At 41.7% G+C, this 25,071-nt stretch overlaps 1 protein-coding gene across 2 annotated transcripts in view; it reads left to right on the forward strand.

The window, feature by feature from the left end:
• Positions 1–25,071, forward strand: part of EIF4ENIF1 (eukaryotic translation initiation factor 4E nuclear import factor 1) — a 41,141-nt gene that overhangs the window by 12,498 nt on the left and 3,572 nt on the right. The window contains exons 3-14 of one of the 2 annotated variants that reach the window (XM_065889817.1): positions 2,197–2,324; positions 5,440–5,726; positions 5,982–6,180; positions 9,719–9,894; positions 15,194–15,329; positions 15,537–15,716; positions 16,354–16,586; positions 19,703–19,774; positions 20,214–20,397; positions 21,333–21,412; positions 21,752–21,891; positions 24,411–24,495. In XM_065889817.1, coding sequence (XP_065745889.1) covers positions 2,197–2,324; positions 5,440–5,726; positions 5,982–6,180; positions 9,719–9,894; positions 15,194–15,329; positions 15,537–15,716; positions 16,354–16,586; positions 19,703–19,774; positions 20,214–20,397; positions 21,333–21,412; positions 21,752–21,891; positions 24,411–24,495 — 1,900 coding nt within the window. Of the gene's footprint in view, positions 1–2,196; positions 2,325–5,439; positions 5,727–5,981; positions 6,181–9,718; positions 9,895–15,193; positions 15,330–15,536; positions 15,717–16,353; positions 16,587–19,702; positions 19,775–20,213; positions 20,398–21,332; positions 21,413–21,748; positions 21,892–24,410; positions 24,496–25,071 lie in introns of both variants that reach the window. The other variant, XM_065889818.1, reaches the window with a different exon arrangement.

Raw genomic sequence — 25,071 nt, forward strand, 5'->3', positions numbered from 1 at the left:
TTGCTGGAATTACGAGTGGGGAGATTTCAGGGGTAATGACATTGGGCTTCCACACAAATAAATTGCACGTAAGCTATGAACATGACTAAATAGCATCTCACTGCACTGTCTTCATCGGCTTTGTTATTAATTAGCTGAAATTCAGAGATTTAAGCTGCAAGGAACTCTAAGGACAACTAAACCAATTCTCTTTCAACTAACTGGTGATGAAACTAAAACTAGAAAATGACACATTGGTCAAAGGCACCTTGTCAAAAAGCAGAATTAAGACTTGAACACAGGAGTCCTGACCAGAGTCTTTCCTCTCTACCAGTGGTTTTTTGCACTGTGCTTTGAGGGTCCTTCCAGGGCCTGCCTGGGGCAGGACGATTAGGAGGACTCTGGGCCTTCTATCAGTCCCCCACCCCTCACCCCCAAAAAAGAGAGCCATTCAGATTTTTGGGGGTGGTTTGTTTTGATTTGTTTTTGCCGCACTGTACAGCATGCGGCATCTTAGTCCCCTGACCGTGGATGGAACCTGAGCCCCCTACAGTGGAAGCACAGAGTCTTAACCACTGGACTGCCAGGGAAGTCCCCACATTAGCCCTTTTGCATCTTGGGCTCCTTCATAAGGTAGAAAGCTTTGGTTTGAGAAGGCTATAGCTAAAAATGGTCTGAAAGTCTCTTAGAATAACCCTACATTGCACTTCTTATGGTTATCTTAAGACGTTAAGGTCACTTTTTTTTTTTTTTTTTCCCGGTACGCGGGCCTCTCACTGTCGTGGCCTCTCCTGTCGCGGAGCATAGGCTCTGGACGTGCAGGCCCAGCGGCCATGGCTCACAGGCCCAGCCGCTCCGCGGCATGTGGGATCTTCCCGGACCAGGGCATGAACCCGTGTCCCCTGCATCGGCAGGCGGACTCTCAACCACTGCGCCACCAGGGAAGCCCTAAGGTCACTTCTTAAATATCAAGGTAGATGGTTCATATTGGCCCACATTTTAAAATATATATATAGTGTTTAATTTTTTGATAGACTAGCACATGCTTTTTTTTCTTTCTTTTTTTGTGGTACGCGGGCCTCTCACTGCCGTGGCCCCTCCCGCCGTGGAGCACAGACTCTGTGCTCGCAGGCCCAGCGGCCATGGCCCATGGGCCCAGCTGCTCCGCGGCATGTAGGATCCTCCCGGACCAGGGCAGGAACCCGCATCCCCTGCATCGGCAGGTGGACCCCCAGCCACCACGCCACCAGGGAAGCCCGCACATGCTTTTTTTAATTTTGTACATGGACAGTTCAGAAGGTTGCTAAATCTGGACTCCTAACCACTTTCCCCTGGTGAGGGTGATACTTGAATAATGGCTATTCTAATTGGTTATGAGTTTTGCTAAGTCTCAGATTAGCTGGGGGGTTTTCTTTGTTTTTGTTTCGTTTTTTCTTCATTAAAGCTGTAAAGGTTTTTTATGCCTCAAATTGAATTTTCTTGTTACAGCTGTTTCTTCTTGGCGTAAAATAGTTATCATGGGCACATATTCCCTTTGATTCTGAAGTGGAGACATTGTGCCTAATAATAATAATGAAAATAAGAGAGATGGAGGAAAGAGTTTCTCATCCTAGCAGAGCTAGAGTTAGGTACCAGATCGTTGAGCTCCAAAGCTTCTCCTCTGCACACTGCACCACCTGCCACCCCATCATTAGCGTGGGAGTAATGAAGTCAAACCCAGACTACACACTTTAGGCTCTTAAATAGCTGTCTGTCCTACTTGTGGGAAAAACTGAGACTGTACATAGAAATTCTGGAAAATATACACTAAGCCTTCCAGGAGCTGCTTCCAATAAGAGGATTAAGGGGCTTTTTCCTCCCTTTACTAATCTTCAGTAAACTGAGTAATCAATATTTATGGAGCATTTCTTTGTATAGGACAGGCATAGATACTATAATCCATATGCACCCCAAGGTTTGTGGTCTGGATGTTTCATTTATGCACAGACCACTGCTTTTCAAGTGACTACTGCTATTATGTGAACAACAACAATGTATTGCTGAATTTATTAGTTGTTTTTATTTTCATCTTAAAAGAGAGAACCATTCTGATGGCAACCATGAAGTGTTTTATATTGGAAAGGGGTTTCCATAACCTGTTACCTGAAGTAGTAGAAATTAGACTACATGTGTTATTCATGGTGCAAGTTCTAACTGTTGGTGTCCTTTGACTTGCAGTGATGGTGTCTGGGATCCTGAGAAGTGGCATGCCTCCCTCTACCCAGCTTCAGGACGGAGTTCACCAATGGAAAGTCTGAAGAAAGAGTTAGATACAGATCGGCCTTCCCTGGTGCGCAGGATAGTAGGTGAGCACAGTCTCTGAGAAGTGGGGGCAGCAGTTTTGGAGACAGTGCTCTTTGCTGCTGGCTTCATTCTTAGCTGTGAGAGTTTTATGCATTGGGAGAAAGTATCATTATCAGGAAACTGACCTAACAGTTCATTTTTTTTTTTTTTTAATTTTATTTTTTTAAACAGTTCATTTCTGATTAGCAGAGTAAAATCATAGCCTTCCTATGTAGCAGTGGTGAGTAGACTGTATTAGGCTATGTGCTTTTGAATTAGAAGTACCAGGTCTTTCATTGAAGTGGATAACTGAGTTAGATGTGGGGACCCTAAAGCTGCGCTGGAGAGCTGGTTATGCCCAGTCTCAGGTGAGACTTTTCCTCAGGTAGGTAGTTCTGAGATCAGATCGTTGGGCTCCAAAGCTTCTCCTCTGCACACTGCACCACCTGCCACCCCATCATTAGCATGGGAGTAACGGAATCAAACCCAGACTACACACTTTAGGCTCTTAAATAGCTGTCTGTCCTACTTGTGGGAAAAACAGACTGTACATAGAAATTCTGGAAAATATAGGTAGTCTCAGGTGAGACTTTTCCTCAGGTAGGTAGTTCTGGCAATTCTTAATTCACAATGGAGTATGATTTGAATACCGGGTTTCGATGTGGTTTGCGACTGGAGTAAAGTTTGATCTTCCATACCTTTCCCCCTTTAAACTAGAAAAGTGAAATGGATAGCTGGCAGTATAAAAGCTAGTCAAGGAACTAGTTGCAAGAGGGAACTCTCTGAGATGAGAGGAACACGCATCATAAAACCAACTTGGAACTGAACAAAGAAGATGGGGTGATGACTGTAGCTTGAGCTGTAAGACCCTTCTACACAGATGAAAACTTAGAAGCAACCTAAATGTCCAGCAGTAGAAATGAAGTTGAGTAAACCTTGGTATATCCATATATAGGAGTGTTCAGCTGTAAAAACATGTTGGAGACATGTTCACCAAGTTATACAAAACTGTCTATTTTGTGTCTTATTTTTGGAAGAAAACAGACAGTGCATGGAAAGTCTGGAAAAGTGCATACCAAAACATTTTAGGAAATGTTTCTAGTGAGAGGATTAAAGGAGGTTTTCCTCACTTGGACTTATCTTTAGTTTTCTGATTTTCCTAGGAAGAATTTTTGTGTGTGGTGACATGTTTTTCTTACATCTTTATTGAGGTAAAATTGGCATTCAATAGACTGGTACATAAATGGCACGTAAAGTGTACCATTTGATGTTTTGACATGTGAATACAATGTGAAACCATTACCACAATCAAAGTAATAAGCATTTCCATCACAGCTAAAAGTTCCCTAGCACCCCATGTGTCCCTTCTTACACTCCACCCCCACCCCACAGGCAAGCACTGGTCGGCTTTCTGTCACTATAGATTAGTTTACATTTCCTAAAATTTAATATAAATGGAATTATACAGTACGTGTTCTTTGGGTAGCTTCTTCCACTCAAAATAGTTGTTTTAGATTCATTCATGTTTGGGGGTATATAAAAGTTCGTTCCTTTTTATTGCCTAGTAGTATTCCATTGTGTGAATTTGCCATAGTTTATCGATTTATCTGTTGATAGACATTTGGGTTGTTTCACGTTTCTGACTGTTAACCAAAACTACTCTGATCATTCATGTGCAAGTCTCTCTATAGACATGCTTTCTTTTCTCGGCTGAATATCTAAGAGTCGGATGGCTGGGTTCTATAGTAGATGTATCTTTAATGTTTTGAGAAACTGCCAAGCTGTTTTGCAAAGTGGTTGTACCATTTTACATTTCCACCAGCAGTGTGTGAAAGTTCTACTTGCTTCACATCCTCATCAGCACTTGGAACGGTCAGTCTTTTTTATTTTAGCCAGTCTAATAGGCATGTATCACATTACTGTTTGATTTACATTTCCCTAATGATTAATGTTGAGTATCTCTTCATATACTTATTTGCCATCCATATATCATCTTTGGTGAGGTGGCTCTTCAAACCAGTTGTCCTTTTTAGTTTTTAAGAGTTGTTATATGTATCGGATACAGGTCCTTTATGAGATATATTCGTTTCTTTTTTTGGCCACGCCTTGTGGCTTGCAGGATCTTAGTTCCCCAACCAGGGTTCAAACCGGCGCCCTCGGCAGTGAGAGCTCAGAGCCCTAACCACGGGAAATTCCCTCAGATATATTCTTTGAAATATGTTCTCCCAATCTGTGGCTTGTTTTTGTATTCTCTGAACAGTAACTTACAAAATGCAAAAGTTTTAGATTTTGATCAAATCCAGTTTATCTTTTTTTTTTTTTTTTTTTTTTTGCAGTACGCGGGCCTCTCACTGTTGTGGCCTCTCCCGTTGCGGAGCACAGCCTCCGGACGCGCAGGCTCAGCGGCCATGGCTCACGGGCCCACCAGGGAAGCCCCAGTTTATCATTTTTTAAGATAGATTGTGCTCTTGGTGTCATGCCTAAGAAAACTGTGCTAACCCAGTGTCATAGGTTTCCTCCATATTTTCTTCTAGAAGTTTTATAGCTTTAGGGGTTACATTTAGATCTATGATCCATTTTGAGTTAATTTTTGTATATGGTGGTAGGTATGAATTTAAGTCTTTTCTTTTTGCATGTGGGTATTCAGCTGTTCAATACTTTCAATACTTTAACTTTTTAAGTGGTTACTGTTTCAAATACTGACACCTACTGTAGTTTATTAATTGACAAAACATTTGCTAATAATTACATAGATAAGAATTTAGTCAAGGGACTTACCTGGCGGTCCAGTGATTAACACTCCGTATTTCCACTGGAGGGGGCGCGGGTTCGATCCCTGGTCAGGGAACTAAGATCCTGCATGCTGCACTGCGCAGCAAATTTAGAAAAAAAGTGGGGGGGATTTAGTCAAAACAAAGGGATTATGGAGATTAATCATGGAAAATTATTGACTATAAAGTATATTTATTCCTCCAAAGAGATGAAGGTTTGCTCATCTTTGTTAAATATGTGAGCTCTCTAGCTTTAGTGGTGACTCTTTTCCAGTACCCCCATGGCCACCAGTCATGGACAGGCCACCTAGAGAGAAAGAATGCCCTTGCTGGTTTGCTTAACTTTCTTTTTCCGGCATCTTTCCAGATCCTCGAGAGCGTGTGAAAGAAGATGACTTAGATGTTGTTCTCAGCCCACAGAGACGAAGCTTTGGAGGGGGCTGCCACGTGACAGCTGCTATTAGCTCCCGGCGCTCAGGAAGCCCATTGGAGAAAGACAGCGATGGGCTCCGCCTGCTTGGTGGACGAAGGATTGGCAGTGGGAGGATAATCTCTGCTCGGACCTTTGAGAAGGATCACCGTCTTAGTGATAAGGACCTGCGAGACTTGAGAGACAGAGACCGAGAGAGGGACTACAAGGACAAGCGTTTCAGGGTTTGTCTTCTAGATCCTCTGGCACCTCGTGTGTTCACTTCATTTATACCGGGTTACCCTGAAATGCTGGGTGAACATAGCCTGTTGTTAAGCCAGAGAGAGGAACAGAGAGCTGGGAGTTGGGGAGGGGCTTCAGGTCTATAGCATAGCATCTTATTGTACTACTGAGCGTTATTTAATTCATCAGTCCTTGATTGAGGTAGAAATGCCGTGACTAGAATCCTGTTTTTTATTTTGCATTATGTACTTTTCCAGAGGGAGTTTGTGGATAGTAAGCGTGTCTTTGAGCGTAGAAGAAATGATTCCTACACAGAAGAAGAACCAGAATGGTTCTCAGCTGGACCCACAAGTCAGTCTGAAACCATTGAGCTGACTGGCTTTGATGATAAGATACTGGAAGAAGACCATAAGGGGAGAAAAAGAACAAGGCGACGGACAGCCTCTGTGAAGGAAGGTCAGCAGAAACTTTCAGAGGAAAGCTCACTGTTCTGAAATGAGATGTGCTTATAATTGGCTTAATTGTACACTTAGGAATAGGCACCAGTGTTAAAAGTGGCAAGTTTTTAATGTTGAAGCCTGATTTTGAAACTTCTTCCTGAGTGTGAGTTCAGTGTGTGTAGATTGTACTGTCTCCTCAATTTGTCCTGCCTGCAGTGCTAAACAGAAAAGTCTCCCATTACCCAGTAAGAGCACTGTGTACACCAAAGGGTTCCCCAGAGGTAAGAGCATGTGATAGAAATAATGAGGGGTCTCATTTATTGAGCACGTATGTACTGGACACGTGGTAAGCGTTTTGTCGATATAATCCTACTTCTGACAACCCTGTGAAGCAGATACTATTGCGCCCATCTGACAGATGAGCAAATGGAGATGCAGGCAGCTTATGTGACTTGTCTGTGGACACTGAAGAAGTGAGTAGGGAAGTTCGGAGTTGAACAAGATGCTGTGCTTCAGAGCCCACCTCCTTCACCATGGTGTTAGGCATTCATAGTGTTGTCACTTGGCTTCTCCCAAACTCACTTTTCTCGGGTATCTTCCTTGCTAAACTGAAGAAGCCAGAGCTAATGTGCAAGGGGTACCTGGTGAAGGGTGGGGGCCCACTAGTCGTGTTCAGAGCAGTGACCAAGCTGGTGGTCTTGGGAGGAAGCAGGGAAGAGGCAGCTGGGTAACCTGGGAGACTTCGCTGTTAAATTGCCTTTGAGAGATGCCTTTGTCTCACCCTCAGACTAAAGCAGCACCAGCAAGTGTGGTCTTTTCACCTCATGGTAAAGATCAGGCTTCTGATGAGAAAAAGCCCATCTTTTTCTTAACTGAGATGAAATCTGAATTTCAACCATTCTCGTATCAATATGGGAGGAGCCAAAAGTAGCAAAATACCAAAAAGTAGCAATATATATCAGTGTCACCTCCTCACCTTACAGATGCAAAGAGACAGGACTGGAAAGAGGTGACAACCAAGACCCTGTCCCGTGGGTTTAATGGCAGTGCCTCAAGTATCAATAGAATCTAGGGGTCTGGGCTCTCTCACCCCATTGGTTAATTGCCCTAGCTACTGTGTTTAAGATAAACGGGTACTCTAGTTGCATCTTGGCTGCAAGAACGAAAGGACTGGGAGGGATGATGAGCGCCTTTGAGTCCATTTATGTCTGTGTTCCAGCTTTCCATTGAACTTGGTATGTAGAGTTCTCTGCAGGCATGTAATAGTGCTGGGAGTATAGCCATGGACAAGACAAATGTGTTCCTTGCCTGCATGATTTTAATACAGGTGTGTGTTGAGCACCTACTCTACAGGGCCCAGTGCTAGGTATGGTACAGATGGTGATGAATGAAACAATTTGAATATGTATTTCACTTATAAACAGAAAACAATTATGTAGAAGTAGGAAATGGTTAAAACCCTCCACTGATAGAAAATTTTAATTTGTATTCTCTCTAATGAAAAGTATATGTTCATTCTGGACTTCCTGGCAGTCCAGTGGTTAAGACTCCACGGGGCATGGGTTCGATCACTAGTCGGGGAACTAAGATCCTGCATGCCGTGCAGTGCAGCCAAAAAAAGAAAAAAGAAAGAAAGAAAAGAAAAGTATATGTTCATTCTGAAATGTGATAATAACACTTGCCCTTAGTTATCTTTCCTGGGTCCCTGGCTTTTGAGACTATCATAATAAATGGCCAGTTGTGTTTGTCTGCTAATGCATGTTCCTACCCACTCTCAGTTGTCAGGCCCAGTTTGCTCTCAAGCTGGCATAAAATTACACATGGGGCACTTCTGCTTGCATCTCTGTTAAGAGATGTTCTCATCTCAACACAAAATAAAATAGGAGAAATACTAAAGTTTTTTTGTAAGAGTATGAACTAAGTACAGACTCTCTTCTGGCTGTCATCCTAAAGTAGGTAGACAGGTTCTGGTGGGTTAAATGAGTTAGAGAGAAGCACTGCTCTAGTGGAAAAGGACACAAACTTGGCATTGATTAGGCTATTAAGTTGTTTACCTTTTCTAGGGCTTGGTTTCTTTGTCTGTAAAGTGAGGAAAATACCTCCACCAAAGTAGTCGTTTTAGTTAAATGTCAGTCTTTAAGGAACATCGTTTACCTCTGCTGGTTGGCAGTAAGTGTGTGCTGACCCACTGGAGAGGCTGCCCGTTGCCTTGTCCATGGCTCACAAACGTCCGTCTCGCCAGTTGCCTTAGGCCGTCAGAAGGCCCAGGGTTCTGAGGCGGCAGGCACCTCTGTGGAGGGGCAGTGCTGCCTTACACACACAGCACAGCATGGAAGAGCACTGCTGGCCCACCTAGTGTTGAAGTTTCTGCCACCTGCTAGTATTGAGACCTTGGGTGAGCAAGCCACTTAACCTTTCAGTTGTTGTCCCCTGCCTTGCTGTCTAGCTTTTTGAAGTGTTACTGGAATGAAAGCAGATGATAGCATTTAGCCTCTCTTGGTCTAGAATATCCTGGATGAATAATGAGACTACAGTCCTGTTGGGGCCTTTTGAGAAGGGATGGGTCCAGGCTTTGGCACTTTTTTTTTTCCTAGGAGGACTTCATGTCTGCTGTGATCTTGAAACTATAGGCAGCTTTTACATTGGTGCTTTTGCAGGGAGGAGCTTTAGGAGTTCTGTTCTTCAAATTAAAAAGTTGATTTTCCAGTATCTCAGTGCACTTATTTTAAAAGGAAAAAGTCTGTTTTTATCTGAAGGATTTTGCCTTTTGCCCATCCTCTGGCTAAAACTAAGATGTTAGCTTCCGTCAATGGAAACTTGGTAGCTTCTCTTAGACCTTATCTTCCCATGCTAACAACCAGACATAACTCAGTTTTAAATGAACCAGGCACTGCAGAGTAAGACAAAGCTGATGAGAGCAGCTTTTCTGCCTCAGAAAGCTCAGTCTCACCAGACTGTTGCTATAATATAGTGTGATAAGTACTCTGAGAGATAACACAAACATTATAGAGAAGGCGGTGATTAATTTTTTGGTAGGGTAAAAATGGGTAGGCAGTGCAGACTTTGTAGTGGAGGTGACATTTGAGCTTTGCCTTGAAGGATGAACTACAGTCAGTAGGCAGATGAAACTTGCCCTTGGACTAGGTTTCACATAAATACCGTAGGTTGCTGAGCCCTGACTTAACGTGGTGATGCAGATGCATGGGTGAAAGCAGAGCCAAATTTTCATTCCACTTTTAAGCAGTAAGAGAGGCTCAAAAATTGTCCTTTAAAAAAAAAAATTAGAAAAAAATCCACTACATTATAGAAAACTTGAAGAATGGGCAGAGGAGGGATCATAATCCTTCCTAAATCATGTTGGTGTTCTGACTTTTTTCCTCCTCTAGCTCCCATAGGAAGGGAACTGTTTTACTGTTGCAAGTGCTGCACTGGCACAAGAAGTCTGCTTTTAAAGTCATCTGTGGCTCTTCTGCATGTGTGGTGATGCTGAGGCCACAAAATACGTCTGGAGCGGTTGACATGATCAGACTGTCTTTGTCCGGTTTTGCTTTCAGGCATGGTCGAGTGCAATGGAGGAGTGGCCGAAGAGGATGAGGTGGAGGTCATCCTTGAACAGGAGCCTGCTGCTGATCAGGAAGTGCCGAGGGATGCCGTCTTGCCCGAGCAGTCCCCAGGAGAATTTGACTTTAATGAGTTCTTTAACCTTGATAAGGTGCCATGCTTGGCTTCGGTGAGTGTAGCAGCATGCTTATAAACATGGATGGAGCAACTGTAGGGTTACATTTGACCTGAGTCTTTAAGATACCTCTTTTTTTTTTTTTTAGGATACCTCTTTTTAAAGTTTGTTTTGCTAGACGATTGGGAGTTTTTTGGCTTTTATTCTTTTTTTTTTTTTTTTTTTTTTTTTTTTGCGGTACGCGGGCCTCTCACTGCTGTGGCCTCTCCCGTTGCGGAGCACAGGCTCTGGACGCGCAGGCTCAGCGGCCATGGCTCACGGGCCCAGCCACTCCGCGGCATGTGGGATCTTCCCAGACCGGGCACAAACCCGTGTCCCCTGCATCGGCAGGCGGACTCTGAACCACTGCACCACCAGGGAAGCCCTTGGCTTTTATTCTTAAATATTATTTGAATTTTTTGTTGGCTTCGTTTTGAGAGGCTAAGTGGAAATGACTAAGTGAGAATTCTATACCAGTTAACTTTTTCCAGGTTGTTAGCATTGGATTAAGAATTCTTCAGATGTTTAAGAACATTGTCTGCTTTTATTTTTAAGTTGTTAAGTGTTTGTTATAGAGCCTTATTGTGGAGGTGGATTTTTATTACTGATGATCAGTATCATACTGATGTGCATTCCTTGGGTAAGGCTGGTTAGGTGGTACCTGTGTGATGTGATGGTTCCGAAAACCTTTCATGAAAAGGAATGTGGGATACTATCACTGTTGCTGTTAAACTGTTGAGGTCTAATCTTTCTCGACTTTTAAAGTAGAAACAGTAAGACATCCCAAATCTTCACTTGGTACCTGCCCTTGCTCCTGTCCCCTTTGGCCATTTAGGGATTAGTAATGCCTCATCAGATTTTTGGAGAAAAGGTAAAACTGTGGCCTGTGCCCCCAGAATTGAGATTTTTCTTTGGTGCTGAAAGAGTGCATAGGACTGATGAAATAGAATTTTAAAAACCATTTGACCAAAAGCATCTGTACGTCCCAGATGTTCTTTACAGGACATGAAATACAGCAAGTAAGTTTGACCAGTCCTTTAGAACTAGTGGTTCTAACTTAACTTACTCTACTCCTTAACTGTAACTGCTTCTTGTTTGATCATAGCATGAGTGGACAAAGCTGGGCATGACAGAGAGGCATGCCTTTGTCATTTGCCTGCCCCCAAAAGCCTAAAAGATGGCCACCTGGAATAGGTGAGCAGACACTGCATAGCACTGATAGGTACAGGGCCACAGGTGAGTTCTAGGGCAGTACTTCTCAAATTCTCTATGGTGAAGGCCAGGTTTTATTTCCAATCCATTGAGGACCAGTACCTTAGTATAAAGTACAAATATCACAGCAATGCCCAGTTGCTATAAAAGTTGCTAAGCATTTACTCCGACTCTCAGCCTACCTCATTGTGGACCAGCTTGGCCCAAGACCACACTTTTCTATAGCGCTGTTCAGGAATATGTGGAGGGCGGCTGCAGATCAACCGGCAGCTGCGTGGTTTTGCTCCTTAAGTTCTAGCACAGTTTTAACTGTAAGTCCTCTAGCCAGATACGTCACTTACAGTGAGCTGGCCAGTAGTCCTTTGGCTCACTATGAGCGGAAGGGTTGCATCCAGATATGAGTTTAATTTACTTGATGTAAAACTGAGTGATCCTCTCAAATTCTTAGCTTTTGAGGGGACAGTAATTTTTTATTTTTATACCAGCTGTGTTTAGTGACATTTTTTTTTTTGCATTCTCCTAGAAGACAGATGGAAATCTTATTGTAAAAAGTTTTCACAGCAAAAGGTCAAAATTTAGAGGCCTGTACTTGGCTCCAAATGTGAGTCCCTGTGAAACTTACCTGTGTAACTAGGCAGAGGAAGAATTCAGAACTAAACTTTTAATAATAGGTAACATGCATACAGTGCTGATTGTTTTAGGCTTTGTATCCAGTAAGTCATTTAATCCCCACAAAACTCTTGTAAGTTAGGTTACTACTGTTTCTGTTTTACAGGTGAGGAAGGCAGGCACAGAGAGGTTTAAATAACTTGCCTAAAGTCACATAGCTAGTTAGTAGTGGAAACTGAATTCTAATTTTTGTAGTTTCAGTTAACAGTCTTTACTCCTAATTCCCCCCAACTATACTGCCTATAAAGCATAAAAGGGAGGAATAGGAACTCAGCACCATCTTATCCTTTGGCCCTCACCCTCAACCAAAACTTGGTTAATTCTGAGAAGGTACCTGGCTAGGAAATCTCTCCATGCTTTTCATGGAGGTACTGCTCATTAAGGAGTATATTCTATAATAGATTCACTTAAAAGCAAAGCTGGGATCAGTAAAAAGAGATGCTCTGGTTGTGCTGTATAACCAGCTGGACTCTATTATAATGCTCAGAAAATGACCAGTCAATTGGGAAAAATAAGAAGGGCTATATAAGATTTGAATATCAACTGACAAATGATATAAACTGTTTGAGGTATAGTACCTGGCACTTAGTAGGCCCCACAGATGTTGGGTATTAATTGGCATAAACAGAATTACACCTATATTTTTAAGCTATATTTACTGGCATTGCAATACATTAGAAGTTGACAGCCACGAAAATCTGTACAAAATGAAAATTTAGATCACATGTGCAAATAATTTCAGTTATGTAATTAAAAATAAGCTGATTTTAGATATGCAGCTCTTACTACAGTACCTGATACATAACAGGTACATAGAAGTATTTTATTTTTGTTTTTGTTTTTTTTGCGGTACGCAGGCCTCTCACCGCCGCGGCCTCTCCCGTTGCGGAGCACAGGCTCAGCCGCTCCCTGCCATGTGGGATCCTCCCGAACCAGGGCACGAACCCACATCCCGTGCATTGGCAGGTGGACTCCCAACCACTGCGCCACCAGGGAAGCCCCATAGAAGTATTTTGAATGAAGAAAAACGAAATCAAAACAAATCCTAAACTATGTAGAGTGATGAACAGGAGCATGACATAGAAAAACCTTGGTGAAATAATCAAAAGTGTGCTAAGGTGAAAGTGTGTAGCCTTAAATGCATTCATTACAAATCCAAAGAAAAATCAAACTAGAGTGAAACAAATACAAAAATATGGAAATTTCCATAAAAGTGGAAAGTAATGAAAGAAAAGCATTGATTAGTAAAACTTAGTAATTGTCAAAGAGCAAAAATATTTCACAATATCTGTATCAGAATAATATGAATCCTAGGATATGACTAGTCTAAAAGACCCTTAACAGACCAAACTAACAGTCATATAGATTACCTTAAAAATGCTATTAAAAATGTAGTCTAGAAAGAGCAGCTGAAACATACCAGACTGCAGTTCACAGTCTCCTCTTCTTGACTAGCTTAGGCTGTGGGATGTAGCAGCAGTCAGCTGAGTACCAATGTGCATAAGGGGAGGGAGGGACTGGTATTAGAGTATCCCTGCTGGCTCTATGGTAAAAAATGACTGACTAGATAAACTCTTAAGATTCTTTTTGGGTTCAAAATGCTCTAGCTTCTTGAAATTGGCATTTATAGTAAGTGGTGTGTAAAAGCGACTGTCTCTACTTATATTTTAGCTATAATAAAACTTAGCTTCTCTAACAAAGTTGGTCACTGATCAAAATATGGAAATGACTTTCTTAACACTTACTGTCAAATCTTTAGAAAATGTCCAGATACCTTATATTCACTTCCTTTACTTTTTCATGTTCCTCCTGTGTATCTTCTGGCTTTTTTCCTATACAGTATGATCAGAGGAAATAAAAACAAAGTGCAAAGCTATTTTTACTATTTTTAAAATTTCAAACTCTTTTCAAAATTAAAATATTTTAAAAAGCTGTAGCTTTTACTTTTAAAAATTCCTGTTTATCACCAAGGTGGTTGGGTTTTGGGTACAATTCCCAATTTTTCACAGTGAAACATCACTATAATGCTTCTCCTATAATTTAATGATTGCAAATTAGTGGACTTGAAAGTCAGCATTTGCTGGCACAGCCTGTTTGTTTACAGTCATTTTGTATTCATGTCTGCAGGGTTTGCCAGTACTTGTCAAAGCCAAATCCAATAAAAAAATTGGTCTTTGCCCTAAAAAAAAGAAAAAAGAAAAAGTCAGCATTATTTAAGGTATGAGAGTCTACAAGTGGAATGTGATTGAAACTGTTGAATAATACCTAAGAAAATAGAAGTACCACAAGTAATCAATGTCTCGGTCTTGTGTTCAAGAGAATTATTTGTGGCTTAGATTGGGTATGTGTTATGAGAAAATTCTTCCAGATAAGAATAAAAGAATAAATCTAACCTTCCACTGCTGAACTTTGACTAGAAACTGGGGGTTTTAGACTTCAGATAAAACAAAGTCCCTAACTCTGTCATCTGTGTACCAGTCTTGAGAAAAACCTGTTTTCTGTTTATGCCTTATTGTCAAGGATGTGCCTCATTTGGGGATTGATATTTGCTTTATCTTGTCTTTTCTAAATATTGATAAGAGAACTGCATAAAGGTCATTTTGGATATTTAATTAGATTCATAATAGGGTACAACTGAAAATTTCATTTTCAATGCTTAAATTTAGTTTTTAAGAAGGATTGGTAATAGAAATTGCTGTTATGAAACAGCGTTGAAGAAATTACTTCTGATCATAGTGCATCATTTAATTGCTCTTATTATTAAACCAAAAACTATGGAGGTCAGATTTAAAAGAAAACGAACACCTGAAAACTTTCCATTAAGTTCAAACAGACATTAGAGATCAATTAAAAGTTCATCTTTCACATTCTGACTTGGACTTTGACTAGGAAATATGACTTGGAAATATGATCTTTATGAGCTCTACTTTTTAGCTTTTGGGTTCTGAAATTGTCAGCATTGGATTTCATGATGTTCATTACAACCTTGAGGTTGCTGAAGTCTGAAGCAACGGTTTTCTTTCATCAGCTCTCCATACCTGATGCTTAGTTGAAGGTCACTCATCAGCTTGGCAATGGAATGCTTTACTCTGGTGCTGCTTCTGATTTCAAAACTATACCCTCTTAGAACATTGATGGATTTTCTAATGAGGCAAAGATAGGAAACCAGAACACTTTCTATAGCACAGATATTTTGCTTTATATGCTTAGAGAATACATGGTTGGTTATGCCCAAGTTTGGGTTACTCAGAAATGATCCAGGAGGGGAAGAAAAGTTAAAGATGATCAGAATCCTAAGTTCTGAGGGTGTTTGCCTTCAGGTCAGCAGCATCAAAGGAAGTTTCAAAGTAAGTGACCCTTTCTTAAAATTTGAACCTTCTTGTCCTTTTCACCTAGAAACTATTATCTTAGCTTCTTTTATCTTTCCCTTTAGATGATAGAAGATGTTTTGGGAGAAGGGTCAGTCTCTGCCAGTCGATTTAGTAGGTGGTTCTCTAACCCGAGCCGATCAGGAAGCCGATCCAGCAGTCTTGGGTCAACACCACATGAAGAGCTGGAGAGACTTGCAGGTAAAATTGCTTCAGGTTCTGGTCTTGGATGTAGACTTGAGCTTTCCCTGATATGGTTCATTTTGTCTTCATTAGTCAGGGGTCCATTAAAGGGTTTCTGGATACTGAAAAAACCCTTCAATTGGTGTCCTTTTAATACTGTTGAAGATATGTTTCTGTGCTTTATTGGGACCAATTAATTATGAATATATTTACTTGCAATACTAGGTCTGGAACAAGCCATCCTCTCTCCTGGACAGAACTCGGGGAATTATTTTGCTCCTATACCATTAGAAGACCATGCTGAAAATAAAGTGGATATTCTAGAAATGCTACAGAAAGCCAAAGTGGATTTAAAACCTCTCCTTTCCAGCCTTTCTGCAAATAAAGAAAAGCTTAAAGAGAGCTGTAAGTTTTTATTAGAGTCTGCTTTAGATATTTGAAACATTTGGATGCTCTGTCTTAATGGCAGAATTGGTTCTAACAGACTGCTATCTCATCAAAAGTCAGATAATGGTGGGTTTTGTTTAATGTTCTTCAAAAACACTTTTTATCAAACAGTACCACCTCTTTGAGAATCTGGTAGTCACTGGGTCACAAGCTCCATGGTAAGAACTTTTCTTCTAAGTCCTCCTTACCTGGAGCCTGAGTATAACACTCCCGTGAATGTTGTAGTCCTCCCGAGCATAACTTGGCAGCTCCTCACACCTCTGCCCCAGTCTGCCACGTTCTTGCTTAGGTTATTAAGCCCTCAACATACAACCTTCGTGATACAATAACCATAGTGCAGGTAGCACTCTTTCTCATGTTGGGCCATCTGGGATTCCTGTCCCTGGTAATAAGTCTCCAAAAGACTCATTATAAGAAGTCCTCCTGCAGGATCTCAGTGCCTTCAGTTTGTCTATTTTTGGTGTCAGCCTTTTCTGACCACCTCACTTCAACTGTGAAATAAATTATTTTCACCTTAACCATCATGGTATACAAAGAGAATTCCTACCACATATTCCTTTGCTTCGCTTAACCTGGACTTTTTTCAACCTTTCAGCACATTCAGGGGTTGTGCTTTCAGTGGAAGAGGTAGAAGCAGGGCTCAAGGGCTTGAAGGTGGACCAGCAGGTGAAGAATTCAACTCCCTTTATGGCAGAGCATTTAGAGGAGACCCTGAGTACTGTGACCAGCAATCGACAGCTCAGAAAAGATGGAGATATGACTGCATTCAACAAGCTAGTGAGCACCATGAAGGCAAGTGGGACTTTGCCTTCTCAGCCCAAAGTCAGCGTAAGTATTTGGCAGAAACCCCAACCTTTTCTCCTTTTTCCTCTTTCTGTTCCACTTCCCACCCAATAAATGGCTTTTAAAAAAGGTATTCCGAGTAAGTTGGAAATTCTTTAGTAGTCAGTTGGTCCTTGCTACTTTTGTGTGTTTTTTAATTATTGCTGTACTGTTTGTTACTTGAAAAAGCAGGCTTGTGGTTAATCTGTAGTTACTGTGCATGACAGTACAGCGATTGAAAGATTCAGACATAACTTGCTTATCTTAACTCACTGCTGAAAAAAAAAGGTGTAAACATACCTTTTGGAATGAGCTCCAGAGAAGGTTTTCTGTTTATTCAGCTACTTAAGTTAAAGTAACTTACCATATTTTTAGAGTAAAATCTTTTCACAACTTCTAATTACTCCCAGATACCTGAGATTACTTGCTTTCTTGATTGGGCAGTTGACAGGTATACATATCATTTGTAAAGTATCTAAGATGAATTTTTCAGGACAGTTGCATTCTGTTAATTTACTAATAAAAGCTGTGACTCCAAACTTATAAAACACCTTTAGACATGAAGTTGGGTTACAAGGTGACTGCATGTCAGTAAATGCAGGTGTGTGGGTTACAAGGTGACTGCATGTCAGTAAATGCAGGTGTGTAGCACATACTGGTCTTTGTCATAACACATTTAGAGGGCGTCTCTCAGCCATGGTCTATGTGTTACTGTTGCTAACCCTTGATGATACAGAGTGAAAGGGAAATGGTAAATCTGAATAATAAATAAAAACATAGACATACTCTAGTTGCTATGTTATAGCAAATTTACCAAACTGAGTTTTGCCTCTTGTTTTTCCTGACACCTTCTTGTCTGAGAGCTATAGGTTAACCATGGGAGAAGTAGCTGTTTCGTTGTGCCTTGTACCAGTGGAGGGCAGCTGACTTTTGATGTTTCTTTTCTGACCAGCTGTTAGTGCTAGATCCTAACAGACACCATTGTTCCTGGCCTACCTACCTGACTCTCTGCCTCTGAAAGGAGGCATCTCAGATAGGTATAAGATAGACTTATTTCTGTGTATCTGACCACACCATGCCAGTAATAGGGGAATGTTCCTTGTAAGCTGCTTTAGATAATTTCCATGCAAAGAATTACTAGATATAAATGCTTTCAAATGAGGACCAGATTACAGGACTGCAAACTATCCTGTTCTGCTTTCTTGTTATTAGGTTGGCCAAAAAGTCCATTTGGGGTTTTCTGTGATTTAACGGAAAAACCCAAACAAACTTTTTGGTCAACCCAGTACCTTTATGTCATGGTGATTACGTGCTGACTACAGTGGTAGGGGTCAAATCTTGTAAATAGCCACTTTTAGTGTAAGTAAAGAAATGGGAGCAGGGGAATTCAACAGTTTACCTGATGCTTTTGAACATCTTCTTTCAGATATGATTCTAGGGTTTGATATTAACACAGTTGACCCGGAGTTGTGAGGATTACTGGTATGATGATGTTGGGGTTTCAGTGCTCTGAAATATATCTGGCTTCAGCTGAGGGAATGAGCCTCAAACACACGCATAAAGGAATGGATGATATAATTTAAGGTGCTAGGCAAAGAGTAACACAAACTCAACCTAGAAAAGAAAGCAACAAGAAAATAATGTAATAAGTGCACTGGGCATTATCCCAAAATCTTACTTGATTTGCATATTGTTGTTTAAGTCATGGAGTTCTTCCAAGCTTTTAGTTACTGTGACTGTGTTATGTATACTATTTCTGATCTGCCTCTGTTTTGGTTCAATCATATTGTTTATCCCCAAAATAGGACATGTTGGTTCAGTCTAAACTCTATTTCAAATTAAATTGTAGACACTATCCTCCAAATATGGTAAGCCATGTAGTATAAAGTTGCCTATTTGTTTTTTTAAATAAATTTATTTATTTTATTTATTTACTTTTGGCTGTGTTGGGTCTTCGTTGCTGGGCGCGGGCTTTCTCTAGTTGCGGCAAGCAGGGGCTACTTTCCATTGCGGTGCACGGGCTTCTCATTGCGGTGGCTTCTCTTGTTGTGGAGCACAGGCTCTAGGCGCACAGGCTTCAGTAGTTGTGGCGCGCAGGCTCAGTAGTTGTGACGCACAGGCCTGCTCCACGGCATGTGGGATCTTCCCAGAGCAGGGCTCGAACCTGTGTCCCCTGCCTTGGCAGGCGGATTCTTAACCTCTGCGCCACCAAGGAAGCCCGCCTATTTGTTTCTGTTAAACGGAATTAAATGACTCTTGAGGAGATCTTATTAAAATCATTTACAGTCAGTTCCAATTCCAAAACCAGCAATGAAACACTTGGATATCTTTGGACTATTTGTCACTCCCGAGGACATTGCTGTGGACCTTGGCAGTTCCAGCTTGTGGAAGGGAAACTGAAAGAGAAAGCACTTCAGGCAGAGCTAAATGGACACAAGGATGTCCTGAAGCACCAGAGGTAATACAAGTTCGATGCAAAATATAACTGCTGCTGCATTAAAAGAGCTAAAAGTGGAGGATATGAATTTTGCCCTGTATATGAGACCCATTTGGAGTAGCTTGTTAAAAAATAATAGTTTAAATTTCCTGAAATATGAAACTCTGAAATATAACAATTTTGGCCAAACTCACATGTTGTTACTAGGTTTTTCGTACCATCTATGGTCTATAAATCTTGTTAAAGACAATGGGTAGCAAAGGTTGCCTCAAATTAAAATCTATAGATTATCAAAATTTCCTACTTGTGGCTTCTCAGTAAATAAGTGTTCCCCTGTTTCACCATTTTCTTTTCCCCTTCTTTTGGTCACAGTGTTAGAAATAGTAAAATGGACTTAGGGTTACCACAGAAAAGACCTTGTCTGAGGGTCTCTGAGTGGACTTTGCATGTACATGTGAAAATTCTTTCTGCTCCGAGATCTTTGGGACCTGTGTGATGAGAGAGTGGGACCTGTGTGATGAGAGAGTGGAACAAGTTGATCTGACTTTTCTGTGATATGGACATCATTCTGCTGTTAAGTGCCAACTCCCTGGGGAGTTTTTATGTTTTCTTGTGGTGGTCCCCAATTAATCAATAAGTTTAGTATGTAAGAAGGTTAAAACCAGTTTTCCTTTGATTTTTTTAGCGAACGCTTGAAAGCCATTTGATGTCCCCTGCTGAGATTCCAAGCCAGCCTGTCCCTAAGAACATCTTGCAGGTACTTCACAATCTTATACCGAGGCCTTGGAGTCCTGAACAGTAGTCCTCCAAACTGGTTTTGTGTAGTGGTCCACCTTTGGGCCTTAGAGAATGATCCATGTTGCCCGGCAACGAAGGATACGATGTTGCTGCCTGACATAGTTCTGTGTCGCTTGTTAATCTCAATGTGGGGTGGGTAGGTGGCTAAAAAAGATGATGAAGTAAGCGCTTGGTTTCCAGTTTGCAGGTTTGCAATTTCTATGGAAATTTAAAGTATCTAACTTATATTTGTAGCACTAACTTAAAGGAAATGTTGGTAGCTGAACATTCAGAGAAATTTGTTGAACGTATATGTGCCAAGTCCTTTAGTGCAACAGGAGGGAGATTCATCATTGGCAACCTCTGACTAGGAGGAAGAACTAGGTTTGTTCACAAGGATTTGACTTTTCTGCCTTTAGGAACTTCTGGGTCCACCTGTTCAGAGACCTGCTTCTTCCAATCTTCTGAGTGGCCTTATGGGGAGCTTGGAGCCTACAACATCTTTACTGGGCCAAAGAGCACCCTCTCCTCCCTTGTCACAGGTGTTTCAGACGAGAGCAGCCTCAGCAGACTATCTTCGTCCCAGAATACCATCACCAATTGGTAAATGCTTTTGTGCGTAGATGCCTATCTGTTATCATTTCCCCTCCCCTTCCCCTAGGTTATACCTCTCCCTTAAAACTGGCAAAGTCTTTTTCATGGGTATCCTTGAAGAGTTTAAAAAGAAATGTGTTAATTTGTTATGATTTTTTCAGGGGGTGGTAAGGACACAGATGTGGAAGACAGTGTATTATCCAGCTGCCCTTCTAGATAAATAGGTTCATGTTGAAGTTTTGTACTTTTTCTCTTGAGGGTGATCTAAATTGGATCCAGCTTTTTAGTCATCTTCCTTATTTTGGGAATTCAATCTAGAAAAGTTAATTTGGCTCCGTAGGTTTTTCCTTAATAGAGAAGTCAGAGTAGTGGCTCTCCACCAACCTGGTGAAGTTGTACACGACCAACTGGGAGGTCTTGTGGCTAATTCAGAACATGAATGGAAGAAGCACTTCCAGAAAGCTGTCTTAGCAAAGTGTTGTACACAATCTCAGTGTTCCTGCACCTGCAACCACTTTAGGCTGCTGGCTACTCTGGCCCCTGCCAGTCATACCTTGAGAGGAAGTTTTTGTAATCTTTCCACAATTAGGGAGATATAATGGAAAGAGTATGAACCTCAGAGCACTGGCCTCTGCTTTGGTATCAGCTGATGTGGTTGCAATGGGCCAAATCACTGGCTAGAAAAGCTATTCTCTCCCAGATAGAGGTCTCGGCTCTGAAAGAAACAAAACTGACAGCTTAGCTGGGAAGATAGATACCAGCAGTTTGAGTCATTAAGTGCTCTGATTGAGGTCCACAGAAGAAGAGAGACATCATCAGCCCAGGAAATCAGTACTTCCTGAAAGAGATGGTGTTCAGCGAGGAGCAGCACGCATTGGTGATAATGCCTCTTGGAGGGACAGGTGCTATCTTGACACGCACTGAATCTTTAACCTTCCCAACAGGTTTCACACCAGGACCACAGCAGCTTCTCGGAGATCCATTCCAAGGCATGCGCAAGCCCATGAGCCCTGTCACAGCCCAGGTCTGGCTGAGCTCTTTCTCAAACTTAATCTGTTGCTTGCTTTTTACCCTTACTGTTGCTTGTGGGATAGAGAATTAAATTGCTGCAATGCTTGGAAGTGGTTTTGAATTATAACTCAAGCTCAGTGAAGGCTAGAAAATTGGTGAAATTATGTCATACTTAAATAGCTAAAATTCTGTTCAGTGGATGGCAGCATAGTTTAGTCAGGTTTGCAGTATCTAATTTCTCTCAGCTGCTGCTTAAACATACCTTTCCCAAAAGAGCAAAGAGAGACCTTTGTAGAAAGTGCACTGACTGTCATTCTTCTGCTGACCCCCCTCTGCCACTTCTGTTCAGCAGATGAGCCAGCTAGAATTGCAACAGGCAGCTTTGGAGGGACTGGCCCTGCCACATGACCTTGCAGTGCAGGCAGCAAACTTCTACCAGCCTGGTTTTGGCAAACCACAGGTGGACAGAACCAGAGATGGATTCAGAAACAGGTAAATTATTAATCCTACCCTTGTGGAGATTAGCAAATTAGTTATCCATAGTATAACTTCTGTTTTACACACTGATATATTATACAGTATATGGTGACAGTTCCATCTCCTGAATGTTCAGTAGAGGAAATCGTATGATTGAATTCTAGTGCAGGGGCATAGGCTTTTCATCCTATATAATTTTATTTATATTTTTCATTTAGCGGATTCGTTTTTACAGATGTAGCTAGCATAGCTACTTATTTGCAGTTATGCTTATGAAATGATGAAAAGTAAAACTACACCTAGCTTCCTCCCCCTCAGATTCCTTGTTGAGTATCAAACTGTGCCTTGATTCAGGTTTGTTGGTCAGAACTGTTAACAAATGATTACTGACTTCACTCTCCTCCCATTCTCTCCACTAGTTTCAACAAGTAGTGAAATGAAATGAACCATAAGTTGGGGAGGAAAGGGTAGCAATATTGTTCTTTTTTATTGTAAAATAAAATAAGCAGAAAACTGCATGAAGCAAATGCATGGCTTATTGTAAGGTAAACTCTTGTTAGCTACCCAGAAGCCCTCCTTGTGCCTTATCCCGATAATACCCCTTTTCTCCAGAAGTGACCATTGTCCAGTCTTTAAAAGTAATCACCACCTTCATATTTTTAGTTTTATCACCAAAATGCATCCTTGAACACTGTACTCTTTCCCCATATAGTATTTGGTACTTAAGCCGTATTTGTTTTGATGTGATTATTAAAATTGCTGTCTCAGTGTCTTCCTTTAGCTGGTTTTGTATGTTGAAACTTTCAGAAAACATTGGGACCAGTAAGTACCCCATTCCCTTGCATAAATGTATCTGATCTATAGCCCTCAGCCTAAACAGAGCTCAGGACTGGTCTGCCAAGCCCCTTCACTGGACTTCTCTCTACAACGTAACGATTTGTTGACCTTCAAAGCACTTTTGATATCCACAATTTAATTTGCTCTTGGCAACAACTCTGTGAGGTAGATGGGGTAAAGAACTGCATTTTACAGATACAGAAACTTAGGTTTTTAAAATGTGACGTACTTGAAGCTAGCAGGTAGATAGATCCAAGTCACTGTCAGTGGAGCCTTCAATTTTTAGATCAAATGGCAGGCCTTCCCTGAATACCCTGTACACAGTTGTGTCCCCCAACAGATATGGTTTCTCCTTGCCTTGCTTTATTTTTTTATTGAACCTATCACCTTCTAGCATAGTTTTTTTCTGTCTCCCTGCCCATAGTAACCCCTCTACCTTGCAAACACAAGAATGTAATGAAGCCAGAGATTTTTGTTTTGTTTACTGCTGTATCCCCAGCACCTAGAACAGTGTCTAGCACATAGTAGGTGCTTAAATATGTTTATCAGAAGGAATAAATGATAGGTCGTGCAGAACCACCAGATTGGAGGTTACCTCTTAGTCACCCAGAGTACTACTGTCTCTCTCTCCCCTTGTCGTCATACTCAGAGTCTCAGGGTGGCAGCACTGGCGCTTACCTGGTACAGACTGGAAAGAAGCCATGAGTTTAGGATTCCCATCTGCTTATGAGTCAGAGAACTTCCAGAATCATTGACTGTACTTGGAGCTTTGGCCTTTGCAGAACAAGGTCTGACATGGCTGAAGTGCAGTGAAGCTTTGATTAGCCAGTGAGCTCACATAGTTCATTCTTGTCTCAGCCTGTTTATGTCATCATCAACTGTTTCCTGTTTTCGTCCAAGTTAAGAGAGAATAAGTAGGATGTCTGGGGAGAGAAGGGAAGTCTGCTCTTTTAAACTTTATTTGGGAAGCCTGGGACCAACCCTGTGTGTAGACCAGGAGTAGCGGGGAATGCTTCATGTAACTGGGTCCTAAAATAGCTCAAAGTCTTGGTGCTCTATTTGACTTGAATCAGTGTCTCACAGAGCCTCAGTTCTATGCCAGGCACTGTACTACTCAGTGTTGCTCCCTGCCTTCTGGAGCACAGCCTGCCCTACAGAATAAAGGCCCTCCCTAGCCTACCTCACTGGAATAGTCAGCAAGTAAACTACACACTAGCCCTGGATAACCCTACATTCCCAAGGCCTTCCCGAGTCCCTGTACCTGTTCCTTCTACCTGAATCATTGTTCTCCGTCTGTAGTTTATCATTGGCACACTCAATGCAGCTCCTTCCAAGAGAAGCTTTTGCAAAGTCCCTGCATCGTAGGGGTATCCTCTCATTCCTTCTACCCCTCATTTTCCCATTGTACTTTGTTGGTACCCTAATATTGACATTCCTTGTTTGCCCTAGGTTAGTAAGTATCTCCCCCACTAGATGAGAGTTCTTGCAAGGCCCGGGACCATGTATCATTAAGCTTTTGTCTTTCCTCAGAACTTAGCACATGGTTTTGCATATGTTAGACACTTATGAAATGCTTGGGAAATTGAATTGAAGAAAGGAAATGGGATGCTTCCTAGGCTGGCCTTGAGTTTTATGTGGTTTTAGAACGTGGAGTTTGAGTAGCTTGGGGCTCACGCTGATAACTGGTTTATTCACAGGCAACCGCGAGTGACCAAGTCACCAGCACCTGTGCACGGAGGGAATTCCTCTTCCCCTGCCCCAGCCGCCTCCATCACAAGCATGGTCAGTGACCTTTGCCTTTATGAATGACTCCTAGGCTTCTCCCTGTTTGGTTGTGCCTATGTTGGATCACTGTGTACCCCAAAATGTCCTTGAGTGCCTTCCACAGGAGTCAGTGATTTAATAGACTTTTATGCCTGCCTATTTATTAGGCCCTCCCCTCTCAGGATACAGTCTAACTCAGGATTCTAAGTTCTAGTGAAGCCCATACCTTGGGGAAAGTGTGTTCCAGCAGATAGACAAGTAAGGGCCAGAGCATACAGTGTGGTGTGATATGTTCAAACAAATGAAGAATTGGAGTGGGGAGCAGGGGAGGACAGGGGTAAGGATAGGAGGTGATGTGACTGGGCTTGGAGCATGGGAAGTCCAGAGAAACATGGTGGGAGTTCACGAATTCAGATTCAGGTCTCAATACAAGTTAAGGCTGGGATAGAGAGGTTTGCTTACTTGTGGTGACAAGTCAAGTTTTACAGCCGACTCGTGTAACAGCATTATTTACCTTTTTTAGGTTTCATCCCCCCACAGACCTTTATCACCTAGTCAAAGCTGATAAGGGGAAAAGACTATTGCTCTGTACTT

The sequence above is a fragment of the Phocoena phocoena genome, chromosome 13, assembly GCF_963924675.1.
Source record: "Phocoena phocoena chromosome 13, mPhoPho1.1, whole genome shotgun sequence".
In the NCBI taxonomy this organism is placed as follows: domain Eukaryota; kingdom Metazoa; phylum Chordata; class Mammalia; order Artiodactyla; family Phocoenidae; genus Phocoena; species Phocoena phocoena.